This window comes from Perissodus microlepis, chromosome 3 (genome assembly GCF_051167445.1).
Source record: "Perissodus microlepis isolate ML-2025 ecotype Zambia chromosome 3, ASM5116744v1, whole genome shotgun sequence".
Lineage (NCBI taxonomy): Eukaryota > Metazoa > Chordata > Actinopteri > Cichliformes > Cichlidae > Perissodus > Perissodus microlepis.
In genome coordinates, this window is record NC_140463.1 from 8,872,535 (window position 1) to 8,897,714 (window position 25,180).

Consider the following 25,180-nt stretch of genomic DNA (forward strand, 5'->3'; position numbering starts at 1 on the left):
AGAGAACAAAAGGAGATTTATTTACAACAGGGATCACCTCAGTGCTATATATATGTACAGTGAGTTGGGAGGGGGCTCCAGGGAGAGAAGGGGGGGGGGGAATCCACACACGCTTCCTCTTCCACACAGTCACTGCCACAGCTCCTCCGCACACACGCACTCCTCTTCAGCCGCACTCACTCCAAAACTCCACACACGCTGCCACACCCGGGCAGGTCCCGTGATTTGGTCCAGAAGAGGGATATTCAGGAGGTTCAACGTTCCAGCGGTGAGCTGCTCTGTGCCACTGCCTTAAATAGCAGCTGGGGAAATCAGCCAGATCAACAGCAGGTGGACACAATCACACAGGTGCGTGGGCCAAGAGCGAGAGCCCATAACGAGCTCCACCCAGGCAGAGAGGAGGAGGAGAGACAAAGGCTTTGTCCCAATTCAGGGTCTGCACGCTTGAAGTACGCATTTTAAGTGCAATTACGTCACCGCCACGCGACGACGGCTGTCCCAATTCGAAGTGTGCTTCAAATGCATACTCCAAATGCGCCGTCGATTTCCCCAAATATCAAGCGTGGTCCGTGCACGCTTCGTGGTCCCATATATCCCACAATTCATAGCGCGGCGGTGGGTGTGGATAATTTTGCCGCAAAATACGGCAGAAGGGAGCGGCCGAAGAGGGTTTTTTTTTCCAAACTTTATTGAAATTATAAAGCGAACAGTCAGTCATTCCAGTTCAGTTTGCACAGTAGGCATACAAGGCAAATAAGAGTAGCAATATACAGTACAATGAAATAAGAAGGATGAATAAATAAAGGAAAAAAAAGAAAAAAAAGGGGGGGAATGTGACAGACTTCATAACAACTTTGTACTTGAAAGTTGTGACAGCTCATTCGTTAAACATTTCTGAAAGAATTTCAATCAATGATAAACCTTTTATATTGGAAGTTAATTTAAGAGAGTTTAAGTAATATTCAATTTCAATCAAAAACAAATTAAATGATGGGGTTGGTTTTGAAATTTACATTTATGTATGTGGAATTTCCCTAATAAGATGGAGCAGCCGAAGAGTGAACTGTCAAAAGTACTGAATATGACGTCACTTATTTATGTGCGAATGTTTAATAATTAAAGTCAGTCATATATCAACAAACACAACAAGCTGAAAGTCAGTGATATATGTATATGTGTGTATATATATATATATATATATATATATATATATATATATATATATATATATATATATATATGTGTGTGTGTATATGTGTATATATATATATATATATGTGTGTGTGTATATATATGTGTGTGTGTGTATATGTGTATATATATATATATATGTGTGTGTGTATATATATATGTGTTCCAACAACAAAGACCAACAACAAAATCACCATGTCATGGAGGCAGTGGACAGCAGTTGTGTTGGACAAGTGGAAGATATGAGGTACCAGCTGCAAATGTGGACAGTGGTGATCGGACAGACAGCATCACGGAAGCTAAAGGGCAGACGAAGGATTGTGTGTGCAATGAACAGGGCAGAGCAGAAATAAACACAACACTGCTTGATAAGATTGTTAAGGTTTGCTGTGTTTTGGTGAATATGTGCCCCAGTGTGGTTGTCAAACCATATGGGCTCAAAATGTGGTCATAAATATTTTGTACTTGTAAAAAAGATTTGTATGTGTAAAAAAGATTTGTATGTGTAAAAAAGATTTGTATGTGTAAAAAGAATTTGTGTGTGCGTAAAAAAGATTTGTATGTGTAAAAAAGATTTGTGTGTGCGTAAAAAAGATTTGTATGTGTAAAAAAAGATTTGTGTGTGCGTAAAAAAGATTTGTATGTGTAAAAAGAATTTGTGTGTGCGTAAAAAAGATTTGTATGTGTAAAAAAGATTTGTATGTGTAAAAAAGATTTGTGTGTGCGTAAAAAAGATTTGTGTGTGGACTTAGCCCAAAAAAACCCCCTGCAAGTTACAAGTACGAATTTTGACCCTATTTTTCTTCCTTTCATCTGATTGGTCAATGTCATGTCAATCACAAATGTAACAATCCAATCAGAGAACAGATGGGTTTGGCTGTCGGAGGGGCGCTTTTTGAACTGCAGGTCCTTGAAGGATAATACAGTTTGAAGCTGGAGGATCTCTATATAAATATCCGATAGCAGCTAGGTCCCCTAACTTTCAGCAGCTGTTGAAAGGATAGAGTTGTGCTATATCAGTGGTTAGAAATACCATTATTACTTTAGGATTAGTTTAACACAAAGTCAGGGCTGACCCGGGACCATTGCTGTGAGTCACAGTGCGCAGCATAAAAGTCCTTTCACATCGGATGCAGGATGTGCTGCTAATGCTAACTAAAAGCAAAGGATCCAGAATTTGTTGCGCTGGCTGCTGGGCTCTGTGGGTTTTTGCAGCAGCTCTACCTGTACTAGATGCACCTGCTCCTTGTCTTTTCTATCTCTGACTTTATGTCCTCTACAAGAGTTTCTGTTTTTTTTGCTGGTTCTTCAAATGTTCAATAAAAACATGTATGCTAATTCATAACGAAGAAAGCTTTGTAATGAAGACTGTCATTTCCAAAACACTGCCCGCCCCCACCCCGCAGTCCGCAGCGCTGTTGAAAAGGCTGTGGAAGTCCCTATATTAAACACGTAGACCTGTGACACAAAAATCACCAAACTCGGACGACCACAGACTGTTTTCCTTCGTGGTGATGAAGGAAAACGCTGGGTTGGCATGTAAAAGGGCATTTATTCCCTTCAAAGACCTGCAGTTCAAAAAAAGCGCCCCTCCGACAGCCAAACCCATCTGTTCTCTGATTGGATTGTTACATTTGTGATTGACATGACATTGACCAATCAGATGAAAGGAAGAAAAATAGGGTCAAAATTCGTACTTGTAACTTGCAGGGGTTTTTTTTGGGCTAAGTCCACACACAAATCTTTTTTACACACACACAAATTCTTTTTACACATACAAATCTTTTTTACACATACAAATCTTTTTTACGCACACACAAATCTTTTTTTCACATACAAATCTTTTTTACGCACACACAAATCTTTTTTTCACATACAAATCTTTTTTACGCACACACAAATTCTTTTTACACATACAAATCTTTTTTACACATACCAATTTTTTTTACGCACACACAAATCTTTTTTACACATACAAATCTTTTTTACAAGTACAAAATATTTATGACCACATTTTGAGCCCATAAAACCAGCGCCAAATGAAACTTTCTCTTGTTGAGTAGTCATAAAGCTGTTGTGTTGCATGTGTAGTTCATTGTAAATAATTGTACTTTACGTGAAGTGGTTTCAATAAAACAGAAAAGAATAGTATATTTGTTTGTTTTTTATTCTTGATCTGTTCACATGTACTTAGCAAGTACATAAAAATGAAATGCAAACTATTTACATGGCAACACACAGCTGGCATTAATCTTGAACCACAAAATGAAACATTACAGGCTATTTAGAGCAGCACGTTGTTTGGAGAAGTATTTCCCAACAAGTTCAGGAAGACACACTTTAAGAAAGATCTTGTGCTGGCTTTAAACGTGGTTCCCAGAAATCCACATCAGGGAAGATGCGTATCACAGCAAGGTCTCTCTGTGTCCACACAACGAGGTCACAGTGGTTGGCGCCGGTAACAAAGATTTGTATTTGTACCTGACAGTAGTGTATCCAGTAATGGTGACAAATCCTCCAGCTTTGCAATAGGAATCTGCCTTTTTTGCGATCGCCTCCTTTTAGTAGTGCGCATACTTCAAGTGTGCAGACCCTGAATTGGGACACAGCCAAAGAAAACAAAAACAAAAACGAACAACAACAAAACCTGTAGCCAGCGTGAGCCAACCAGAGAGACACGGGGGCCGTGACAGATTTGTATGTTCTGTGGGGTTTCTGTGTTGTCAGGAGACTTTGTTGGTAGGGTCTCCCATGGCAAATTGTTCCTGGGTGAGGAACCAGACAAAGACAAGTGGATGACCACAAAGCTGCCATCTCTTTTAAATTAGAACTGACAAACTTCCCCACAGACCACAAAGCACGCATGATCACATGGCATGAACACTTTTATTAGCCTGAGCAGAAGTGAACAACAGGAAGGAGCTGCTGTGGTTTCACATGCAGAACTTCAGAAGAGTCAGAATGATATTTTATACTAGAAGACATTTGCTTTGTTTAGTCTGTCTCATATCAACAAATAAATCTCAATAATCCTGCTGATAACTTGTGTGGGGAGATGAGCCACATTTGGACATTGAGCTGGTTTATTGTTCTGAAATTGCACCGGACAAATCCTTCATCACCACATGAATGCACACTATGTTTTTGACTACATGACAGGGTTAGTCATCCAATAACTATTAATTATGTTTCAGTAAAAAGTATTTTTCATAATTTTTTCTTTTAAGTTAGAGACAAGTTTAGAAATAAACACCATCTAATACTAATTCTTTGCAAGCTCCTTTGACCATCCGATACACCGTTTTTTTAAACCATGAATTTGAAGCAGCGATAATTATCGTGAATTATTTTTTTATGTGCACTGAAACAAAGGAATTTACAGACTTTAATTATGTTGCCTTTATTAAAGTCATGAAAACAACTGAGAACAGATTCCACAACCGTGACTGTATTTTGTAGTGATGAATCATTGATGTTATTAAAGGACAGAGGTTCCCAACACATTTTAAATGACATTCAACAGTCGTTTTGTGCGAGATTTGCTAACCTGAGTAATAGTGAGGAAGTCTCATGTGAGAACAAACTGAACTACACCAATATCAAACTGAGTCTGAACTGTTCTCCATTTAAAGTCTTGATACATGCTCAATCCTCCAGGTGGGGAAAGTTTCTGTGATCTCAATTTAAAGGTTGCTAGTCTTTATCCAGCAACCCTGTAAGGTAATGAGCTCCTCCAGTGGATTGCCATGGGTACACTGTTTGTGAGATCAGGTTTTGCAGACACACACTGAAGCCATACTTCCTTGGAGCAACACAAACTATTCTGCTAACAAAGAAATGAAAAATATCGCCGTCTTTACATCCCTAGCTGCAAAAACATTTCTCACCCTCAGGTGCTCGGTTGTGACACGTGTAACAACCAAACCCAGGACCAGTGACATAAACACCCCCAACTGACCTCTTGATAAATATTATAATGTAGCTACATAAGAGCTGCTACTTAATCTAGCTCTATGTCTTTAGCTTGCTAGTGAGAAACTGATTCAAGTGCCCTCTAGTTTATCTGTAACAATGTGACAACCCACCGTGGTCTACCCTAATCAATATAAAATAAATTGGACAAATCATAGTGAGAAACCCTCCTATCATCCTCGGGGTCATTTTGACCCTGCTGAATTAGAACTGATATTTCACATGTGGTGGGAGGGAATTTCCTGCAAGGACGTTGACAGCTCGTACAAAATTAGGGAGTAGCAAACTTATAAAAGCTTCCATGACATCCCTCTATCTAAATTACTACTCTTGGTGTATTGTGCACTCTGTAATATGTGTGCTGTCTGAAAAAGCTTCACTGTCAATCAGGTTTTGGCACAACTCTTTGACGGTGAAAGTCACATAGACGAGAATGTGTCAGAGACAGAGGATTGTGAATTCTAATCTAATGAGAATGAGAGTGTTGGCCCTCCTGTTGTCTCTCAATCACCAGCAGACACAATGCCTTCCAAAAATGGAAAGATAATATGGTCCCTTTCCCAACTTTAAACAACAGTGGAGACTTAGTGCTTCTAATATTATCAAAATGGTTCCAGGCCCCACCAGGTATGCAGTCAGCCATGTTGAGGACCTCAAGTCATCATTTGAGATCTTTATGACACCATCGATTAAAAATACTGTCCTTTGGATGACAAATTTAGAGGGGAGGTGTGTATATGGAGACAGTTGGAAAGACCTGGTCAAAAGAGTGATGGTTGATTTGGCTGAAGGACTGCGTGTGCATAATTTCACATGCAATAATTTTTTCACGTATCATGCCTTGGATGAGGAATTGCTCAAAAGGAAGTTTACCATGTTAGGGATAGTGAGAAAGAACAAGCCCGAGCTTCCTTCTGAACTTCTTGCTGTCAAGAGCAGGAAGGTAAGCGTTTGCCTTCACTGAAAAAGCAACTCTAGTCTCCTATTGGCTCAAGAAAAGGAAAAATGTCCTGCTGTTCAGCACGATGCACAAACAGAGTCGAGGACGATTTTCCTGGAGCAGCTTGGTAATAGTCTGGTGAAACCTCATACTGAGAGAAAAGGGGCGCCATCTGAGAGCATCAACCACTGTTGCAGCTATTCTGAGGAACGAACAGACAAATACAAACAGCCCAACTTCTCCAATGCGAAAGACCATGGGCAGGAAATATGGAAGGTGCAGGTTTGTCCCAAAAGAAATGATTCTAAGACTAGCACAATGGAAGAAATAAGTGTGCAAGGAGCATTCACACACTTTCTGCACAACAGAGGATGTGTACAAAAAAACGTAATTGTTGGACAAGAACTATTACATATTCTGACTATTTTACTGATGTTTTCACAATTTTCTGTTTCACAAATGGTTGAATTTCACCACAAACACACACATAAAACAAAAACAAACAGAAGAGCTCTGCCATTGACGATCTCAAGCCTGGATAAGAAAAGAGGAGGGGTGAGTGAAAGTGATGTCGTGGTGACACAACAAAGGGTCCTGGGTCACAAGAAAACAGGATTCATTCTAAAGGACATTGATGGGCACATAAAATAAAAAAAACATGGATGAAAGATTTTGAAGATACATTACATCTAAAATTGAAAGTTTGACCTAATGGCAGTACTAGAAAAAAGGTCATGTCATCACCAAAACCCAATAGGGTTCATCCACTTGTGGTCATTAATGTTGACAGTAATTTTGAAAAGATTTAAATGCAAACTTTTAAAGATACATTTATCCTAAATTATAGGTTTGTTCTGATGGTGGTGCTTGAGTTTCATTATCTAGGAGCTACTTATGTGTTCAATAAATAAATAATAAGTGTTTGACACAAACACTTGGTCAGTAATTGTATGTTGAAGGCAAACGTGTTCGCAAGATTGAAGGAGAATGCTAATAACTTAGCATGTTAATATTAGCATGTAGCTTAAAGAAAAGCCTGAGTGAACCATGACAGAGACAGAAGAAGAGCAGCTGTACCTCTCAGATTTGATTTCTTCTTCTTGTCTTTGATGAGGATTTTTCCACAAGTGACGTCTTCAGTTCTCACTCCTGAGTGGACTGTAGCTGGATCACTGTCTGCACAGCAAACACACACAGAGGACATCAGTGCAGGAATAACAGCTGATCATAAAGAAACTGATAATGTTTAAGAAGTGGAATTTTAAAAAAAGTATTAGTTTTATCTTTAGAGTTGTGGTCTGTGTGCAGAGTTTACTGTTTGTTCAGAAACAGGATGCTGGACGACTGCAGAGCTGTTAGCTACAGTTAACCACAGACCACAAACACACAGTCCAGCTCACAGCGAACAAAACTTAGTAAGTACAGAGTTAAACATTCATGGTTACATTTGGTTTTGATCTTTGAAATCTAAATGAACACCGGAGGCAGTCTATCACTAAGTGTGTAAACAGAAGTATTAATTTAAACTCTTTCAGGGGTAAATTCTGGCACCAGATTAGTAAAATGCTTAATTAAACATTTTTAATATATTTTATATATTTTTTCTATTTTTCTATTTTTCTATTTCATAACTGTGAATTTAAACCATCCATCACATGATAACAGTAAGAAATAGTGCTCATAAACATAAATCTAATTCTAACCATCATCCTAAAACCCAGGGTAAATTATGTGAAGAAGGTCAAAGGAAATGTCCTCAAACATTATATTATATTATATTATATTATATTATATTATATTATATTATATTATATTATATTATATTATATTATATTATATTATCAAGCAGCATCTTTCACTGATGGAGCAGACACTGGGCTCGCTCATGTTATAAACTCAGTTATCCAAGAAAAAATAACAGGAGTTTAAACTATTGTGAACCTCAACATGAGTCAGTTATATTTGTTTTGTTTCATTACGTTGAAATATTCTTCCAAATGTTTGTAAATTTTAACAAGTTCACAGAACAGAAATGCAAATAATCTGAACTGTGTGTGTGAAAAATTAAAAAATATGAGTGTCACCTTCAGGTTTTCTGTGAACACCTCGTCTCACTAGCAAAACAAGTAACACCAGTAGAACCACAACACAAACTGATCCAAAAAATGACAACACGGACAGAGAGGAGGGAGATGTGGATGTAGGTGTGGTGGTGTGTTTGTCTAAAATAAAGCAAACACCGTCATTAAGTTGTCGTCACATTGTGAATGTTGAAACCTGCAGAAACACAGACAGGTGAGTGTGTCACCTGTGACAGTGATCCAGCTGGATGGAGACTCTCCATGACCGCTGATGTCACACTTGTAGAGGCCTTCATCAGACCTGGAAACATGCTGGATGGTCATGTGACCTGTAGGCTGCTTCCTGATGAGGGAGCCATCTTTATAGAAAGCAGCTGGGAGGTTGGAGGGAGTGGTCTTTGTTTTACAGAGCAGAGTGACGTCATCTCCCTCCATCACAGGGAGGACAGGACTCTGCAGGATCACTGATCCACCTCAACACAGAGACAAACTACAGCATTTCATCCATTTACACACAGCTTCATCAACACTAACTCCACACACTCAGCTTACCAGTGACTGTCAGGTTAACCATGTTACTGATGGGACCCTCTCTGGACTCACACCAGTAAACGCCACTGTCCAGTGGGTACATGTAACCGATGTCACAGGAAGAACCATTTAATCTTCCCCACCCATCTCCACACTGACTCTTCTTTTGCTTGCTTGTGTTTCTCCTCAGAGTCCATCCAGCAGAGCTGTCGTCCTCCTCACAGCTCAGAGACACAAAGTCTCCTTCAAAGAACTGAGAGCTGCTGGAACTCACAGTCAGACGAGCTGTGAGGGTTAAAATGAAAAACTGATGATCTGTTAGACTTTACATTGTGAAACATGAACCCAATCAGGTCATATCAGTGAGCATTTATCAGGTTTAAACTGTGACAGAAGAAGGTTACTGACCTTGGTTTGTTGTGCAGCTCAGCAGTGAGATCAGAACTAAAGAGAAATGACACTCAAGTTGATTAGAGGTCAGTGTTGGGGAGTAACAGAGTACATGTACCAGCGTTACGTATTTTAAAATTCTAAATATGAGTAACTGTTACAGTTACCGTTTAAAAAGGTGGTATTCAGAATACAGTTACTTTGTTGAAATAAAGGGATTATACAGCAGTCCTTTCATGTTTCATATATAAGGCTATGCCCTCTCTATTTTTTACACTGGTGGAAACCCAAACAAAACACGCATTAAGAGGCTCTAAAGGTATGAGATCGTACCTAATGTCCACCCTACTTTTACTCATTTTATATTAAGATTTAAAAATCTAGTTGGTATTGGTATGGCGAGTAACCTTCAGTAATAGTAATAAATCATGCAGCAATAGTACATTCATGTAGTTGTAAAAAGCATGATATATAATATATATATATATATTATAATCCAAAGTATTCAGAATACGTTACAAATACATTTTGGGGCATGTAATCTGTAATCTGTAGTGGAATACATTTTAAAAGTAACCTTCCCAACACTGTTTAAGGTGAACATAAAGAACAACACCACACAAACAGCTGACAAACACACAAACTCGTCTCTCTCTGATGAATCTGCTTATTTTCTATGTAACACCAGCAACATGTATAAAATATATTTAAGTAACAGATAAATAATTAAATCAAATAAATGTTCCCGGTGTTCACTGCCAAATAGAGAAAAACCAAAAAATTAATCAATCAACAAAAATCATATATTAATACAGAACAAAAAACAAAAAAAAACCCAACTGGTAGAAGAGTAAGAGTAAGTTTTCAAACAAGTTTTTATCCTAAAAGCAGCACTTGATGTGCACCAACTACACTGTGATCATGTACAAAATATACACTACATTTAAATAAAACAGTAAAGTCATGCGTCCACTGTGCAGCTGTGTTGATATAATGAGTGAATGATTTGATCTTTTCACTGCCTGCTGTGTTTCCTCGACTCCTGAGCAAAGATAAAGAGTCAGTCAGACCTGCAATTGGTCCTCATGGTGTTTTGAACTTGAATTCAGCCTGATTTGTTTTTCATGTCTTCTCCTCCATCATCAGTTATCAGGAGAGCAGACAGTCAAAGTACAAGAATTCAAACAAACACAGAGATTCTACTTACAGAGCAGACACAGCACAGATGTTTCCTTCATCGTCCTTCTCACTCATTTGAGCTTTTTTTCATTTCTGTCACTGACACCAAGTAAAGCCCGCCCTCTTCCTCTGAGCACCAGCTTTTCTATTGCTTCAAACACAGAGGTGGGGACTAAATTTTAAAATAAGAAAAAAGTGATTAAAATTGCCTTTAATATTTATCAGTTCCCTCAGATTAAAAGAAATCATAAAAATAAAAAAAAACCCTCAGATGTCCTCTGCTCTCAGTGATCTGTAGTTTGGTTGGTGAACAAATCCATTTCCATGTAGTTACGTCCCCCTCAGTGAGAGAGGCAGATATGAGCTGAAACACAGGAATCAAACCAGGGACGCTGCTGTTATGGAGCTGAACTGGAACCATTCAGACACTGAGGCCCTCTGAACACATTTTAATTACAGCTGTGCAGAGACACACTGATGACTGACTGGAACACTATGATTCACATATAAACCATGTGTGAAACCTCACACATGGTTCATATATGGCCACTAGAGGGAGATGTTGGACTTTAAACAGTAACATGGAAACAAGCAGATCGTCAGAGAAGTTTCATCAGTGTGATGACTCCTCCCACTCTGCTTTTTTCTTCCTTTCCTCGTTCTCATTTCCTACCTGGCATCCTTAATCCTTGATTCCTCTCCTCAGCTCTTGTCTTCGTATTTTTCAGGATTTTCTAATTTCTCTAATTTGTCCCCTTGTCTCCTCTGTTTCCTGCCTTCGACCTGATTTCCTTTAATAAAAATAAAAGTATAATATCTTGACATCCTAATGTTTTAAACCTTGTTTTAAAGTTGACAAAACTCCATCATGAACAGTTTTGTTAAAGTCAACATACAGGAGCATCTTATGATGTCAGGTGTAACAGAGATAATGACATGTTTCATATTTACGGACACTTTTAAATAAATCTACAACATAAATCAGTGTGACAGATATCAGAGCTCACTCACAGGAGTCCTCCCTCCATGGTCTGGATATTCCAGCTGTGGCCACGCCTCTTTTCTACCTGAAGGTAAAAGGACTCCTAAAGGATCCACCTTTGCATGATTCCAGCTGCTCCTGCAGCCTCCTCTCTCCTTCTGCCAGGAAGTCTGAGCTCCAGTTTTGGTGAGATTGTAGGATTGTATTTGGATGTTGTGAGGATGGTGATGATGATGATGAAAGACAGTCTGTGGGTACAACTTCATAACCAATCAAGTTAACATCAGCTGATAACACTCCACGGTCTTGTTAATGCAGTAACAGAAAACAAACAAACCAATGAAACATTGGATCCTGAGGTCACGAGTGTCACTGGTGAAGTCAAACATCAGGAACAAGTCTGAACAAACACACTAATATAAAGTGAACTGGTGTTATTGTAAACAAAGCTGATTTGACTTAAAGGTCAGACGTAAGAGTGAAAACCATCCTGTGATGTTGTTCTTCTTATTTTCCCTCCAGTGTTCACACTGAATGAACCTCCTGAGTAGTTTCAACTTTACATCTGCATGAAGACCTGAGGGCTGAACTATGAAGTTATTGGGCCAGTGAGATACACGCTGTATTTACCTGACTAAATCACCATGGTAACTGATACTAAATACTCAACCTGAGCAGGAGCAGGTTGTTGTTAGGACAGGTCTGGGCTGGCTGTGTTTACTTTATTGTTTTCCTATTCAGGAACAAGAGGAAGGTTGGGCATGGCTGTAATGTGCAGATAATGATGCTTTGGCTCAATATGGCTGAAGTACTTAAGAAGCTGTGTGGCAGCTATTCTTTGCCTGATCATTGTCTATGTTTAGTGGTAACCAGTCATTTCTGTGTTTAGTTTAAAGAACTTTGTCAAGGTTGTAATCTGCACTCTTTACTTCTCCAGAGTCCTCTGCCCTCATCAGCTTTCCCAGGATCTTACAGGACGTCTGCCAAGAGCTTTCTTCACTTTCACCAGCATAAATCCTGCACCCACACCTCTCACCCATCACACCTCCCACCTGTCCTCAACCCCCCACCAAAAAAGGGGGTCTTGCAAGCTCCACTAAATCCTCTCACTCATATTCAGACAGATTTCTAATCACGAGCTTTTCAGTCACTACCTGCTGTTTCCACTTTCTCCCTGCATCACCTGAGATCCCTGGTTTGTTTCTGTGTCTTGTTATTTGTCACTTCACTGTAAATAAAGCATTTTTACTGCAGTGTGTTTGAGCTGATCTCTTCCTTGGTTCCACCTCAGCAACACATGACAGTTATGATCAGAGTTTTAGTTTAAAATCAAAATGTTTTCACTGAGTCTTTTATTCAGAAGGAAGAAGAGTCACATGATAGAGATGATGATACCCAAAGTCATGATACCTGTTATCTCCTACTGCAGTTTTAGAGTTTTTTGACATACAGGAAGATCTGACCTTTGACCTTCCTTTGTCTGCTGGTCCTGGCCTGGAGACTCCGCAGTCTCCTCCCTGACGGCAGCAGCTTGAAGAAGCTTTGCATCGGGTGCGTGGGATCAGCCGCTCACTAAAAAAGCCCTTTGCATAGCGGCTGATCCCACGCACCCGATGCAAAGCTTCTTCAAGCTGCTGCCGTCAGGGAGGAGACTGCGGAGTCTCCAGGCCAGGACCAGCAGACTGAAGGACAGCTTCATCCATCAGGCTGTCAGGAAGCTTAACTCCCTTCCGATTCTGCCTCCTCTCCCCTCTTCTCCTTCATGGTCTCACTGAACTCTGTCACACACACACACACACACACACACACACTCTCTGACTTCACTCACTGGCCTGCACCAGTTACCAGTCACTTTGTGGAGCGTTGGACTGCCATTATCTCATAAGACTTTGTTGTTATACCATCTCTTACCGTATATTACTAATCTCCATTTGCACTATTTGCTTATTTGCACTACTCTGCCTGGTTTACACTCATGGTCATTTATCCTTACTTGAATATTGTATATTGTATATTGCATAGCTTTCTTGTTATATGTAAAATTGTATTGTATTTATTTAAATTTTTATTTTTAATTATTTTATTTGCATTTTTTAAATCTAGGGTTTGAGAGTAACGAAATTTCTATTCTCTGTATGTCCTGTACATGTGGCAGAATTGACAAATAAAGTTGACTTGACTTGACTTGTCTGCCTTTCTGGTCAAAAGTGCATCTTTATTGATACTAAACGATCCTGCATTTCAGACGTCTTCATCATTAGTTACCATGGTGATCTAGCTCGATGTGGCTTGCCAACCCAATAATCTCACTTCATAGTGCCCCACTCTGGAGAACCTTATCTGCTGAAATCAGTATTAAATATGTAAAACAGGACAATAAATAAATGGAGGAATTAACACAAATAGAACTGCAAGAAAGAAAATAATTGATTTTAAGCTCAACATAGCTAACTAAGCCATAAATCTAGCTTTGTAGTTGCAGCATGACTGATGATACAGTCATCCGGTTTTTAGTAAATCTTCAAATAACAGAAAGACTAACCTTAAATGAACACTTTAATAAATCCAGAAATGTTTCAAACCTCAGTTTATGATAAAAGCAAAAACAACAAATCCTCACAGTGTTAATAACAAACACACTTATATTAACTCTACATTTAAATCTGAGATGACATGTCACATGATGAAGAAGTTCACATGATTTAGCTTCTCGGCCAATGACACAAATTAAAAAATAAATAATTTAAGCCAAAGTAATGAGTGACTGAGACTCATTGATGAAATAACAGAGGATGATAACAGGATCAGACTAATCCAGTAGTTTATTATTTAAAACAAAGAGACACTCTTCACACTGACCTTTGTTCCCTGTCCTACATACAAACATTTGGAGTTTTCACAGCAGCAATAGGACACAAACACACATGCAAGGCCAAACATATAAAACAAGCAGCTACACTTCTTAAACACAAAAACAATGTTAAAAATGATTGAATAAAGAAAAACATTCAACATGTAAAACTGTTATTAATGAACACACAAACAAACTCTGAGTACATCATTCATTTGTACCTGATCACTGGATCCTGAGTCAGACTTGTGATTATCTTTAAATCTACGGAAATTCATAGAAACTCAGATTTCCAGTTTCAGTGAAAAGTGTTCACACAGGCAGAGAACAGATGTTGGATGTGGAAGAGTTGGAAGCAGTAAAAACTGAGACATAACCAGTGAAAGACTGATTACCAGTATTGGGCAAGTTACTTTGAAAAAGTAATTAGTTGTAGTTACCAGTTAGTTCTTCAAAAAGTAACTGAGTTACAATATTATGAAAGTAACTAAATACTAGGAAAAGTAACTATTGCATTACTTTAAAAAAAAAAAAGTTTAACCCTTGTGAGATTATTAGATTATCTAATGCAATTTAATGCAAATATAAATTGTATATTTTAAAACCTATGCACAAGTTTTGCAAACAACAAAGTTATATGCAGCTATTTACCTAAAAATGCAGCCAAGGCACTTTTTTATAACCATTTCAAACAATTTAAGGAACAATCAGGTGTTCTGCATCAAATAAGATGCCACACAAATTATTTGTGCCACTCCAAAAATAGTTTCTGTCCACTAATAAGATAAAGGAGAATATCCTGATACCTGCAGGCCTGACAGCAGGAGGTGTATCACAGCGTTTACACTGTAATCTGCCTTTGGTGGCTTTTTGGCAGCACCTGTGACATTCAGCAGTCGCCTCATTGTTCTGACATACAAAACAAAACTATCAACTACACTACACTACTAACTACACTCCAAACACGCAAAATGTCACAAATCTCTCACATCTCAAACTCTCCCTCTCTCTTTTTTTTTTGCTCTATCACTGCAGTCACTACTAAAACTTCCCTCTCTTTCCGAACAACCAAATGTCATGTTGCCATATAATTTTTTGATTGGTCGGCATGGTATGGGCTCAAATTGTGGTCATAAATATTTTGTACTTGTAAATCAGGAAATGTATGTCTAAAAAGAATTTGTGTGTGTGTAAAAAAGATTTGTGTGTGGACCTGCAGTTCAAAAAAAGCGCCCCTCCGACAGCCAAACCCATCTATTCTCTGATTGGATTGTTAAATTTGTGATTGACATGGCATTGACGAATCAGATGAAAGGAAGAAAAATAGGGTCAAAATTCGTACTTGTAACTTGAAACTTGAGTTACACATATTTTTGGCTAACTCCACATACAAATCTTTTTTACATACACAAAATTTCTTTTTACACATACAAATCATTTCCAAGTACAAAATATTTATGACCACAATACCACAATTTGAGCCCATAGCATGGTACATTTTGACACCAACAGGTATGAGGTGTTTTTGTTTTCTTTACTCTTTTTTTTTGGGGGGGGGGGGGGGGGTTGTAAACAGAGAGTTCTTGCAAGCACAACCTATCAACTCAATTTAATAACTGGCTTTTACTTACTTTGGAGTTCCCACTTTTAACACAAAAATGGACATTCAGGGTTTTCTTGGGTTGACTTAGCATCTTGTCCCCCCAGCTCCCTGTAAGCTGAAGACACCATCAACCGTCTGTGTGTTGAAAAATAGTAACGCTTTCGCACCGCATTTTTTTGTAGTATTTCTTTGTAAATCTTATCCTGGTTTCCTGCATTTAGGTCTTTGTTCTCTGTGACCATCAGAGTGAAGAGAAAATCAGCCTCAGAACATCTTCTGGTTTATAACTAAAACTGTTTTACACACAGAAGTAAAGCCTAAGACTCGCCATCACATTGCTTACAACACTTATTTAAATAAGTAGAGATCTGTCAGTGAGACTCACAGCACTTTTTTAGCCTGTGTATAATTAAAAAAAATAAACATCACAAAAAAACACACTGAAAGAAAAAACTCAATGGGTTTACATGTGAAACGTAGTGAATCTCTAAGGGGCTCAAGGGGCAACCATCCACGACTTAAAGTTTCTTTTGAAAATATTGACAAGTGTGGTCTCCACAGAAACCTTAGAATCTAAGCTAAATGCCAATTTAAACTATTTCTACAACCACCAAAAGACAGCAAAAACAAGAGATGATTAGAAGAGTGGTTAACGTAATTGTGCAAAAGTCCGCTACGAAGCCATAAAAATATAGAACTTTACAATAGCTACAAAATTTATATTTTTTTATTTTTCCTGCAGCAGAAGTTACGTAGATGATGTTGGAAAATGTCAGAGTGCCAGGATCAGACTGAGAGAAATGTCTGAATCTATGTTGGATCAACTGAAACTAACTCTCTAACTCTTCATCAAACACTCAGTTTGATGAAGCTGTTTGGAGCTCAACATGTCAGAGTGACGTCTCCGCTGTGATGGTTTTATCATCTGAACGAGGAAACAACACAGAGCAGAGAGGTTAAAGGTCAAAGTACAATTATGATCAGAATGATTGACTTTAAACATTTTGTTTATTTCCTTGTTTATTTCCTTTGACATTTGAGTTTTTAGTCATGTTGGATTTAATGAACCTCTGAACATCCACCAGCTATTTAAATATTTTAGATTACTCTTCCTTAGTAACAACTCAAGACTCACAACCACCAGCTTCACCCCTCCCCCTCCAGCTGCAGGCTTTAACATTGAGTTTCCCACTCACTTGGAGGATCAACAACACTAAAGTTGATGATGCTGATGAGATCCGATGATTGTGTTCCTTTCATGCGAACACGACATTCATATCTTCCAGTATGAATCTTCCGTACCAGTCGTATGTTATAGTGTCATTAATCGTCACATCCTTCAGAATCAAAGACACGTCTCCATCCTTCATCTGTCTGTCCTGCAGATCCACCCGGTTCTTAAAAGATGGATGCTGGTCATCTGGAACAAAGTGCTCATCCCGGTACAGAAGCACATATTCATCTCCCAGGTCAGCTCTGCTCCACTCTACAACTATGTTGTTGTTGTTTGGAGCTCGACATGTCAGAGTGACGTCCTGTCCAGACTCAGCTGTGATGTTTTTCTGGTCTGAAAGAGGAAACAACACAGAGCAGAGAGGTTAAAGGTCAAAGTAAAATTATGATCAGAATGATTCATTTTAAATATTTTCTTTATTTCCTTTGACATTTGAGTTTTTAGTCATGTTGGATTTAATGAACCTCTGAACATCCACCAGGTCACCAGGAGGTTTCTTCCTGTTTAAAAGGACTTTTTCTTCCCACTGTTGCCAAAGTGCTTGCTCATAGGGTTCATATGATTGTTGGGGTTTTCTTTTTCTTATTATTCTTGGGTCATACTGTATAATATAAAGCACCTTGAGGCAACTCTTTTTGTAATTTGGAACTAAATAAATAAAATGGAATTTAATATATCGATGGATGTGCAGCACGGTGATGCAGTGTTTAGCACTGTGGCCTCACAGCAAAAAGGTCCAGAGTTTGACTCCACGAAATGGCCGAGGCTTTACTGTGTGGAGTTTGTTCTCCCTATGTTTGTGTGGGTCCTCTCTTCCTCCCACAGTACAAAGACATGCAGTCAGTGGGGTTAGATTAACTTGTGATGCTTAATTTCAAATAGGTGTGAATGGGTCTGTCTGTGTTGGAGATAGACTGATGACCTGTCTAGGGTGTCCCCAGCCTCATGTCCTGTGACAGCTTGGATAACCTCATTGGATGATTCGGTGTGAGAAAACGACAGAAGAAGACCTGGACCTGCAAACGATACTCTACCTCAATACTGCACTCTCGAGATGTTTTGTCTTGTGTGGTATTTCTGACATAACCTTTAAGCAGTGCTGCCAACTGACTTTAGCATCATCACACCGAACAACAAACTGAATAATATGAAAATAATTCTTAATCATTAACATGTAACCCAGGCTCATTCTCTTCATTCATCTTTATGTCACAGAAAAACAGTTTAGTTTCAAACAGTTAAATCTCACCTGCACAGACAAACACAAAAACTCCGACAAACAGGAGAATCCAGCAGACATTTTTGTGTTCTCAGGTTCTGCTTATCTGACGATCATAAATTGCATCATTAGAAACAAGGGGGAAAAAATTAAAGTTAAAATATAAAATTAAAATATAAATTTTAAATAATGCACACAACTCTAATGAGATTAAATATAAAGTCTGACAGCTTTTCTTGAATTAATTTCATTTGATGTATTTTCACAGATGAAACAAGCCAACAGTAAATCAAATGCTTTCCACTAACTCCACATGACATTCATCCGTAACCAGTATCCAGTAAAGTGAAGCTTTAATCCTGGTTCAGATGGTTTAACATTAAAAATCTCGTAATCCACTGAAGCTCACAGACTTCATTCAACCTGTCATATTACCTAAAAGACTGAAAGATGTCATTTTAAACACTTACTGTTGTTTTGAAGGATCTGAAACCCTCAAACACTCTTCTGATCATCAGGATCAGAAAATTATCCACTGACAGATAAAAAACAAAAAAATTCAAGTGATTTCCTGCCTTTCTAAAATCATCATCTTTTGAACTCTGTTCCAGTTGTCCTGGTCAGAGCACAACTGGAACAGAGTTGTCCTGTTCCAGTTTGTGTTTGTGAATGCTGACTGTGTTTTATGCCTTTATGGGTGAGAGATTATATCAGCTGTCACATACCCACGTATTTTTTTATGTCTCTTTTCTTTCTTGTCTACCATGTGACCTCACTGTTGTATGTGTGTTGCCACTATTTTGAAACATGAATCATGCAGTACTTTCATTGATGTTGCAAGTAAGCAGCATGCAGTGCATTGTGGACACAGCCACTGATGGATTTCTCTTGTGGAATACATGAAGAAAGACTTTATGAGAGGTGGTGTGAAGTGTGACTGAGTAAATTTCCTCCAGTTTAATTAATTTAAGTTCAGCCTTCATGTGTTATGTGTTTTCCACTTTAGTGACTTTACAAACTTTATTTTCTACAAACTAAACATGTGAAGAGCTCATGAACCTGTTCGTTTCTCTGGGTCTGTTCCCAGTGTTCTGTGTTTCTTTGACTTTTGAATCTATGTTGTGTTTTGACAAGTTATTGTTAGAGAGGGTCTAGAAGGACAGAGCAGCTTTCTCCTATACTGAATTCTCCTCATAGGCTCCCTGTTAAGTCCACAATTTAAAATCCTGCTTCTCACATACAAGGTCATTAACACTCAGGTCCATCTTATCTCAATGACCTCAGAGTACCATATCTCCATATCATGGGTCAACAGCAGCTCGGTGGTGACCTGTTTAACCAGCTGATCCAGCCTCTTAGTTCATAGTGCTGTGATGGTCAAAGCATTAAGGAGGATGGAAATAAATAAATAACCAAACCAAATGTTCAGAGGAATGTAGCTTATCATAAAAAACATGCTTCATGATGAACCTTTTACAATAATGAATAATTTGATTTCCTCCTCCTGTAAAGTGGGAGCATGACAACAGACAAAAACAAAGAGTAAATGTCAGATCACACGACAAGGTCTGGCGACAGTTTACATCACAGTATATGTATATACACAGTTTATCGCAGCTATCATTATAAGACACTGTGAGTCTCTGCATGCTGCCTTTATGTAGCTACAGCTGTTTGTATACACTGAACAAAAAGCTTTGTAGCTGAATACTGACTCCTGAAACTACAACACATCACACTGACACACACATTACACTTCTTTGTCTCTGTGCTGCAAACTGGAAAGCTCAGATGAGAGACCTGTCCTCATGTTGCTTGAACATACACAGACATGCAGAATCAACATGAAATCAGTTCGACTATAGTTCTTACTCTTTATCTAAGAAGGAAACTGATTTGAAACCTCACCTGCAGAGACAAACACGAAGAAGAAGACAAACAGGAAAGTGGAGCAGAGAGACGCAGTTACAGCAGACATGTCTGTGTTCTCTGTTTCTGCTGATCTGACTCTTAGTTTGTTCTAAATGTCTGAGTCTGTTGGTATTTTCACTGAATAACTGAACCTGAGTTTAAACCTGAACACATCAGATTACATTTAAGGTTTAAATAAAGCTAAAGCTGCGGTTCAAACTCTTCCGTGTCTCGTGAGGACGTGGCGTTAGAGTGACGTTTGGTAGGTTGGACTGAGGATGCGCAGAAATAAGTGCATCATAACAAACGAGGCGAAGTGGAAAAGTTTTAGTGTTCAGTTGTTGAACGATCTCCACAGAACAAAATCAGAACCTCTCATGTGTCGTCATGTAGGAACAGTTTGTGTTTCAGTCGTTGAAGCAGAAGTATGTTTTTTTTCTGACGGCAGTTTGATTCTCGTTTCATCGTCACAAACAGAAAAACTGAATCAATATGAAAATAAGTCTCAGGGAAATATTTTTACTGTGTAGCCAAAACTTCCTGTTTTATGTCAAAGTCAAATCTCACAACAAACATCAAAGTGGAGCAGAGTGATGCAGTTACAGCAGACATGTCCGTGTTCTCTGTTTCTGCTGATCTCACTCTTAGTTTGTTCTAAATGTCTGAGTCTGTTGGTATTTTCACTGAATAACTGAACCTGAGTTTAAACCTGATAATACAAGATTAAATTTAAGATTCAAATAAAAGTGACTGACAGGACAAATCTGCCTTTCAGACAGGCTTAAAAGTCCACCTGTATGTACTTCTGATTCAGAATCAGGATAAAGTTTGGCAGGCTGGTAGTAACACATCTTAATTATTACCCCAAACTGGTAAAAGGACTGGTTCTCGTAGCACTTTTCAACTCAAAACTAACACAACATGCCTCATACACACACAGCAACAGACTCTGAGTTCAAAATATGAGATTAAATTTAACCTGAACAATTTGTTTTTCACGCACTCACTCAAACTACACACTTTGATTCAGTGTCTCTTACAGAAGTCATGTCACAGTCTACAGCAACAAACATCACACTTCTTTGTCTCAAACTATATCAATATAAAACTAACTGTTCTATTATTTCGTGTTTTCTCTGAAGAAAATATCATTTGGTATCTAACAGTTAAACCTCACCTGTAGAGACAAACACGAAGACTCCAACAAACATCAAAGTGGAGCAGAGTGACGCAGTTACAGCAGACATTTCCTTGTTCTCGAGTTCTGCTGATCTGACTCTTAGTTTGTTCTGTACTTTGTCTGAGTCTGTTGGTCTTTTTTTTTTAAATAATCAGAGCCTGAGTCTAAAACCTTATCATACAAGATTCAATATAAGATTCATAAAAAAGTGAATGACAAGCAAGATCTGCCTTTCAGAAGCTAGTTTAAACTCCACCTTGAATAATGCTTGGCATGCTGCATATGAGTCATAACACAGGGATACAGAAACGTAAAACAGGTTATTTTAACGATAGAAACAGATTAGACTGATTCTTGAAATGAAGGTTAAAGGACTGACACTGAAGTAACACTTCAGCACATTGTGTTCACATAGAACCAGGACAGGCTCACTCTGTCACATGGATGGGGTTAGCATCTTGCCCAGGGATATTTCACATGCAGACTGGAGTGGCCAAGGATTAAACCACCAGCCTTTCAGATGACCTGTTCCACTGTGGCTACAGCCACCAATGAAACGTTTTTAGTGCACATTTTTCATAACCACGTGTCTTTCACACAATCTGTTCGAGTGCCTGGGTTGTTAACCAAGTGTTTTATGTTTTTGGTTCTTTGTCTAATGGGTTATAGGATTGTTCTAAGTTTAGATTCTCTTTGTGGTTTATGTTAGAGTTTTAGTCTTCTGGTTTCTGTCTGTGTTCCATAGTTGCTGTCTCCACTGTCAGCTGTATCCTCTTGTCAAGTCTGCGTCTCTGCGTCCCTTGTCAAACTCACAGGACTACAATCAGCTGGCCTATATTTTAAAAAAACTGGCACACAGTGCTGAGCTGCTTCTCAAATTAATCGTCCAGCTCTCAGGATCACTTGATCAGTATCATCCATTTGCTTGATATAGGTCTATTATAGTGACATGGCTCTTAATCAGTAGGGTTATATGTTTCCCAATATTATATTTTTTTAAAGAACATAATTTGGATTGTTTGTATTTGTTAGCTCTATGGGCAGCATTTTTGTGTATGTGATCCCTTTTCTTAAATTAGATTTGCTATATACACATATTTTGCTCTCTTAGTATTTTAAGGACCTGACTGATACTGAAAACTTTAGACTGATACTGATAAAAAGGAGTTAAAATATTTAGATACTGATACATTGGTCGAGAGTCTTTTTACAGATAGTGTACAGATTACAGAGCTTGGAATGTCATGTAAGCATTCGAATGCAAGCAATACGCCAGGAGAGCACAGCCTACCAAGCCACTCAAGCACGGCAGCTGGCTATCCCTGTGACTGAAACCCGCGATATGGGGACAATGCTCCAGACGGGAAGTCGGAGCTGCCGGGTGGAGAAGCCAAGTCACAACAGATCCCCGCCTGGCACTAGGCAGTGACACAGTGCCAGCGAGAGAGAGCCTGCCGCAGCAGCTCGGCCACTCAGTGGATGGCAGAGCTAGGACTAGCCCCAAGGCCTGTCCCAGGAGCTGAGCGGCCGACCTGCACCATCCCACGACAGGGGAGGGGCTGTGTGGTTCAGGCCACTGAGGGCCCAAGTGGGGAGCGACCCAAGGCTGGTCACCAGGGCATAGCAGCCACTCTGCGCCGTCCATAGACAGGGGGCCAGTAAGAGTAGATCCGATGAGACACTTGAGGACAGTTGGGAAGTGTCAGCTCACTGAGCGGGCACCTGCTGGCCATGTGACCCGCGACACAGGGGCAACGCACTAGACAGAGAGCCAGCGCTGCATGCTGGAGAACACTCACTTGCAGGCTGACTTATCGCGAACCGCGGGCAATACACCAGGGGAACACAGCACGCAGCAGCAGTACAGCTGTGAAGACGAAGGGCCGAGGCAGGGATGCAACCCAAAGGGTCCATTCCCACAGCCGTGAAGCTTTCTTCCTGTGTTCCTTTCCGTTCCCCCAGTCTGTCATGTAATTCATGTGTGAGTTCCACATCTTATTGTCAGGGTTGCTTGTCACGTTTGTTTTCCCAGGTGTTTCCACTTCCCTCATTACCCATTTGTGTATTTAAGTCCTCTGTCTTCCTCTATTCTTTGTCTGGTCTTCTGTTGGCATCACATCAAGTCATGTCTGGTCATAGAGTTTCCTTTCTACTGCTCAGGTTTATATACTTCCTCGTATTTTGTTTCATTTTTCACGTTCGTGATTCGCATTTACTTGTTCTGTTTCATGTTCTTGTTTCTAGTTGTCATAGTAATTTACCTGCTCCCAGTTTAGTTTCTAGTTTAGTTTTGTCCCAGTATATTTGGCCTTTTTTTCCATTTTTGAAATCGGCCCAAAATAAACGGCTTGCTTTTTGTTAAAGATTCAGTTCCTTTTCTTCCTTGTCTGCTTTTGGGTCCACACCATGAACACACCGGCCATCCAAGCCATGACAGGCAGATGTGAAATGTAAAAGTGAGGTTGGAAGTCCAATATGAGATGATATTTGGACAGAAACAATAATGTAATATTTAGAATCCCTTTATTTCCCTGTATATACCTATATGTTGTCAATATAAACAATGGCTGTAAGTAGCAGCAGAGATCAGAGCTCAAATGTGACATATTTTAAAGCTTTATGTGGTACAATACAAAACACACATGTAAGTTGCTATTCTGATGAATAAATTATTAAGTTACACTTACACAAGTCCACACTTACAAAGTTTTACCAGTTTCCATTCAAAACTTTGAGATATCGTGTTTACAGACAGAATGATACGCAGGGATGAAAACACTAACAACAACATAAGCTCCTCATAAGAGGTAAAAGTGAAGCTTTAATAGCCAGTACATTCAAAACACTGGCAGTCATGGAGAACAGAACCAGTAGTGGCTGATACACTTTCCATGCTAATTTAAATAAAGCTAATATTATATTTTCATGAAGCCCAAACTTTCACTTTGCTCAAAGCTGAAGCAGGAAGCAGGAAGGGAGTATCATTTAGTATCACACTAAGGCAACTCTAATCCTGTACTCATTCAGTAGCACATGCTAATGATGTTTGTGTGTCAGCTGCAGGTAAACCCACACATATAGTTACTCTTAACTGTTTTCAAACATAATATGGTGCTCAAAACGAGGAAGTCTGGCTCCTTTAAAGTAAAATACAAAAAAATGATAGGTGGCTCAGGACTTTTGCACAGCACTATTTACACAGTGACAAATCAGTTGTAGCTTTGTGTGAAAGATGCTGCTGCAGTTTTGAATTATGCCACTAGAGGTCAGCAGCTTCAATCAAACAAAAACATAGAGGAAAAAAAAACTAGTTTCTTTTTAAGAGTTTATGAATGTACTTTTGCTGTACACCCTGGGAGACTGTACAGTATGAAAGCTTGTTCCTCTAATTAACACACAACACTCGTATGTTCCAGTGTCATTAATTTTCACATTGCAAAGAATCACAGACACGTCTCCATCCTTCATCAGTCTTCATCTTCATCCTGCAGATCCACCCGGTTCTTAAAAGATGGATGCTGCTCATGTGGATCAAGGAGCTCATCCCGGTACCGAAGCACATATTCATCTCCCAGGTCAGCTCTGCTCCACTTTACAACTGTGATGTTGTTGTTTGGAGCTCGACATGTCAGAGTGACATCCTGTCCAGACTCAGCTGTGATGTTTTTCTGGTCTGAAAGAGGAAACAACACAGAGCAGAGAGGTTAAAGGTCAAGGTACAACTGTTCACATTTATTTGCGAACAAATAAAAATATATATTTAGTTTTACACTCAGTTAGTTTTATAACCACTTCTAAACAACTATCCCATACGGTAAAAAAATAAATTTTTCCTGGCCAAAATATATTTCAAATATATGGTAAATATATGTTGTTTTTGTGATGCTCAAAAAAATATATTTTTGAAATTGAAAAT

At 38.9% G+C, this 25,180-nt stretch overlaps 3 protein-coding genes across 3 annotated transcripts in view; 1 reads left to right on the forward strand and 2 right to left on the reverse strand.

The window, feature by feature from the left end:
* LOC146389750 (neural cell adhesion molecule 2-like) overlaps nucleotides 1-25,180 on the forward strand; it is a 631,716-nt gene that overhangs the window by 473,135 nt on the left and 133,401 nt on the right. The window lies entirely within an intron of this gene.
* Nucleotides 7,128-10,452, reverse strand: LOC146389766 (low affinity immunoglobulin gamma Fc region receptor III-like). The gene is made up of 6 exons (XM_084913602.1): nucleotides 10,313-10,452; nucleotides 9,124-9,159; nucleotides 8,737-9,000; nucleotides 8,412-8,657; nucleotides 8,188-8,325; nucleotides 7,128-7,279 (listed from the first exon to the last, which is right to left on the reverse strand). Exons 1-6 carry the CDS (start codon nucleotides 10,341-10,343, stop codon nucleotides 7,128-7,130), a joined length of 867 nt encoding a protein of 288 aa, XP_084769728.1. The 5' UTR covers nucleotides 10,344-10,452.
* Nucleotides 16,611-24,747, reverse strand: LOC146389767 (uncharacterized). Its single transcript, XM_084909329.1, has 6 exons — nucleotides 24,631-24,747; nucleotides 22,797-22,945; nucleotides 21,262-21,398; nucleotides 17,042-17,287; nucleotides 16,917-17,009; nucleotides 16,611-16,645 (listed from the first exon to the last, which is right to left on the reverse strand). Exons 1-6 carry the CDS (start codon nucleotides 24,730-24,732, stop codon nucleotides 16,611-16,613), a joined length of 762 nt encoding a protein of 253 aa, XP_084765455.1. The 5' UTR covers nucleotides 24,733-24,747.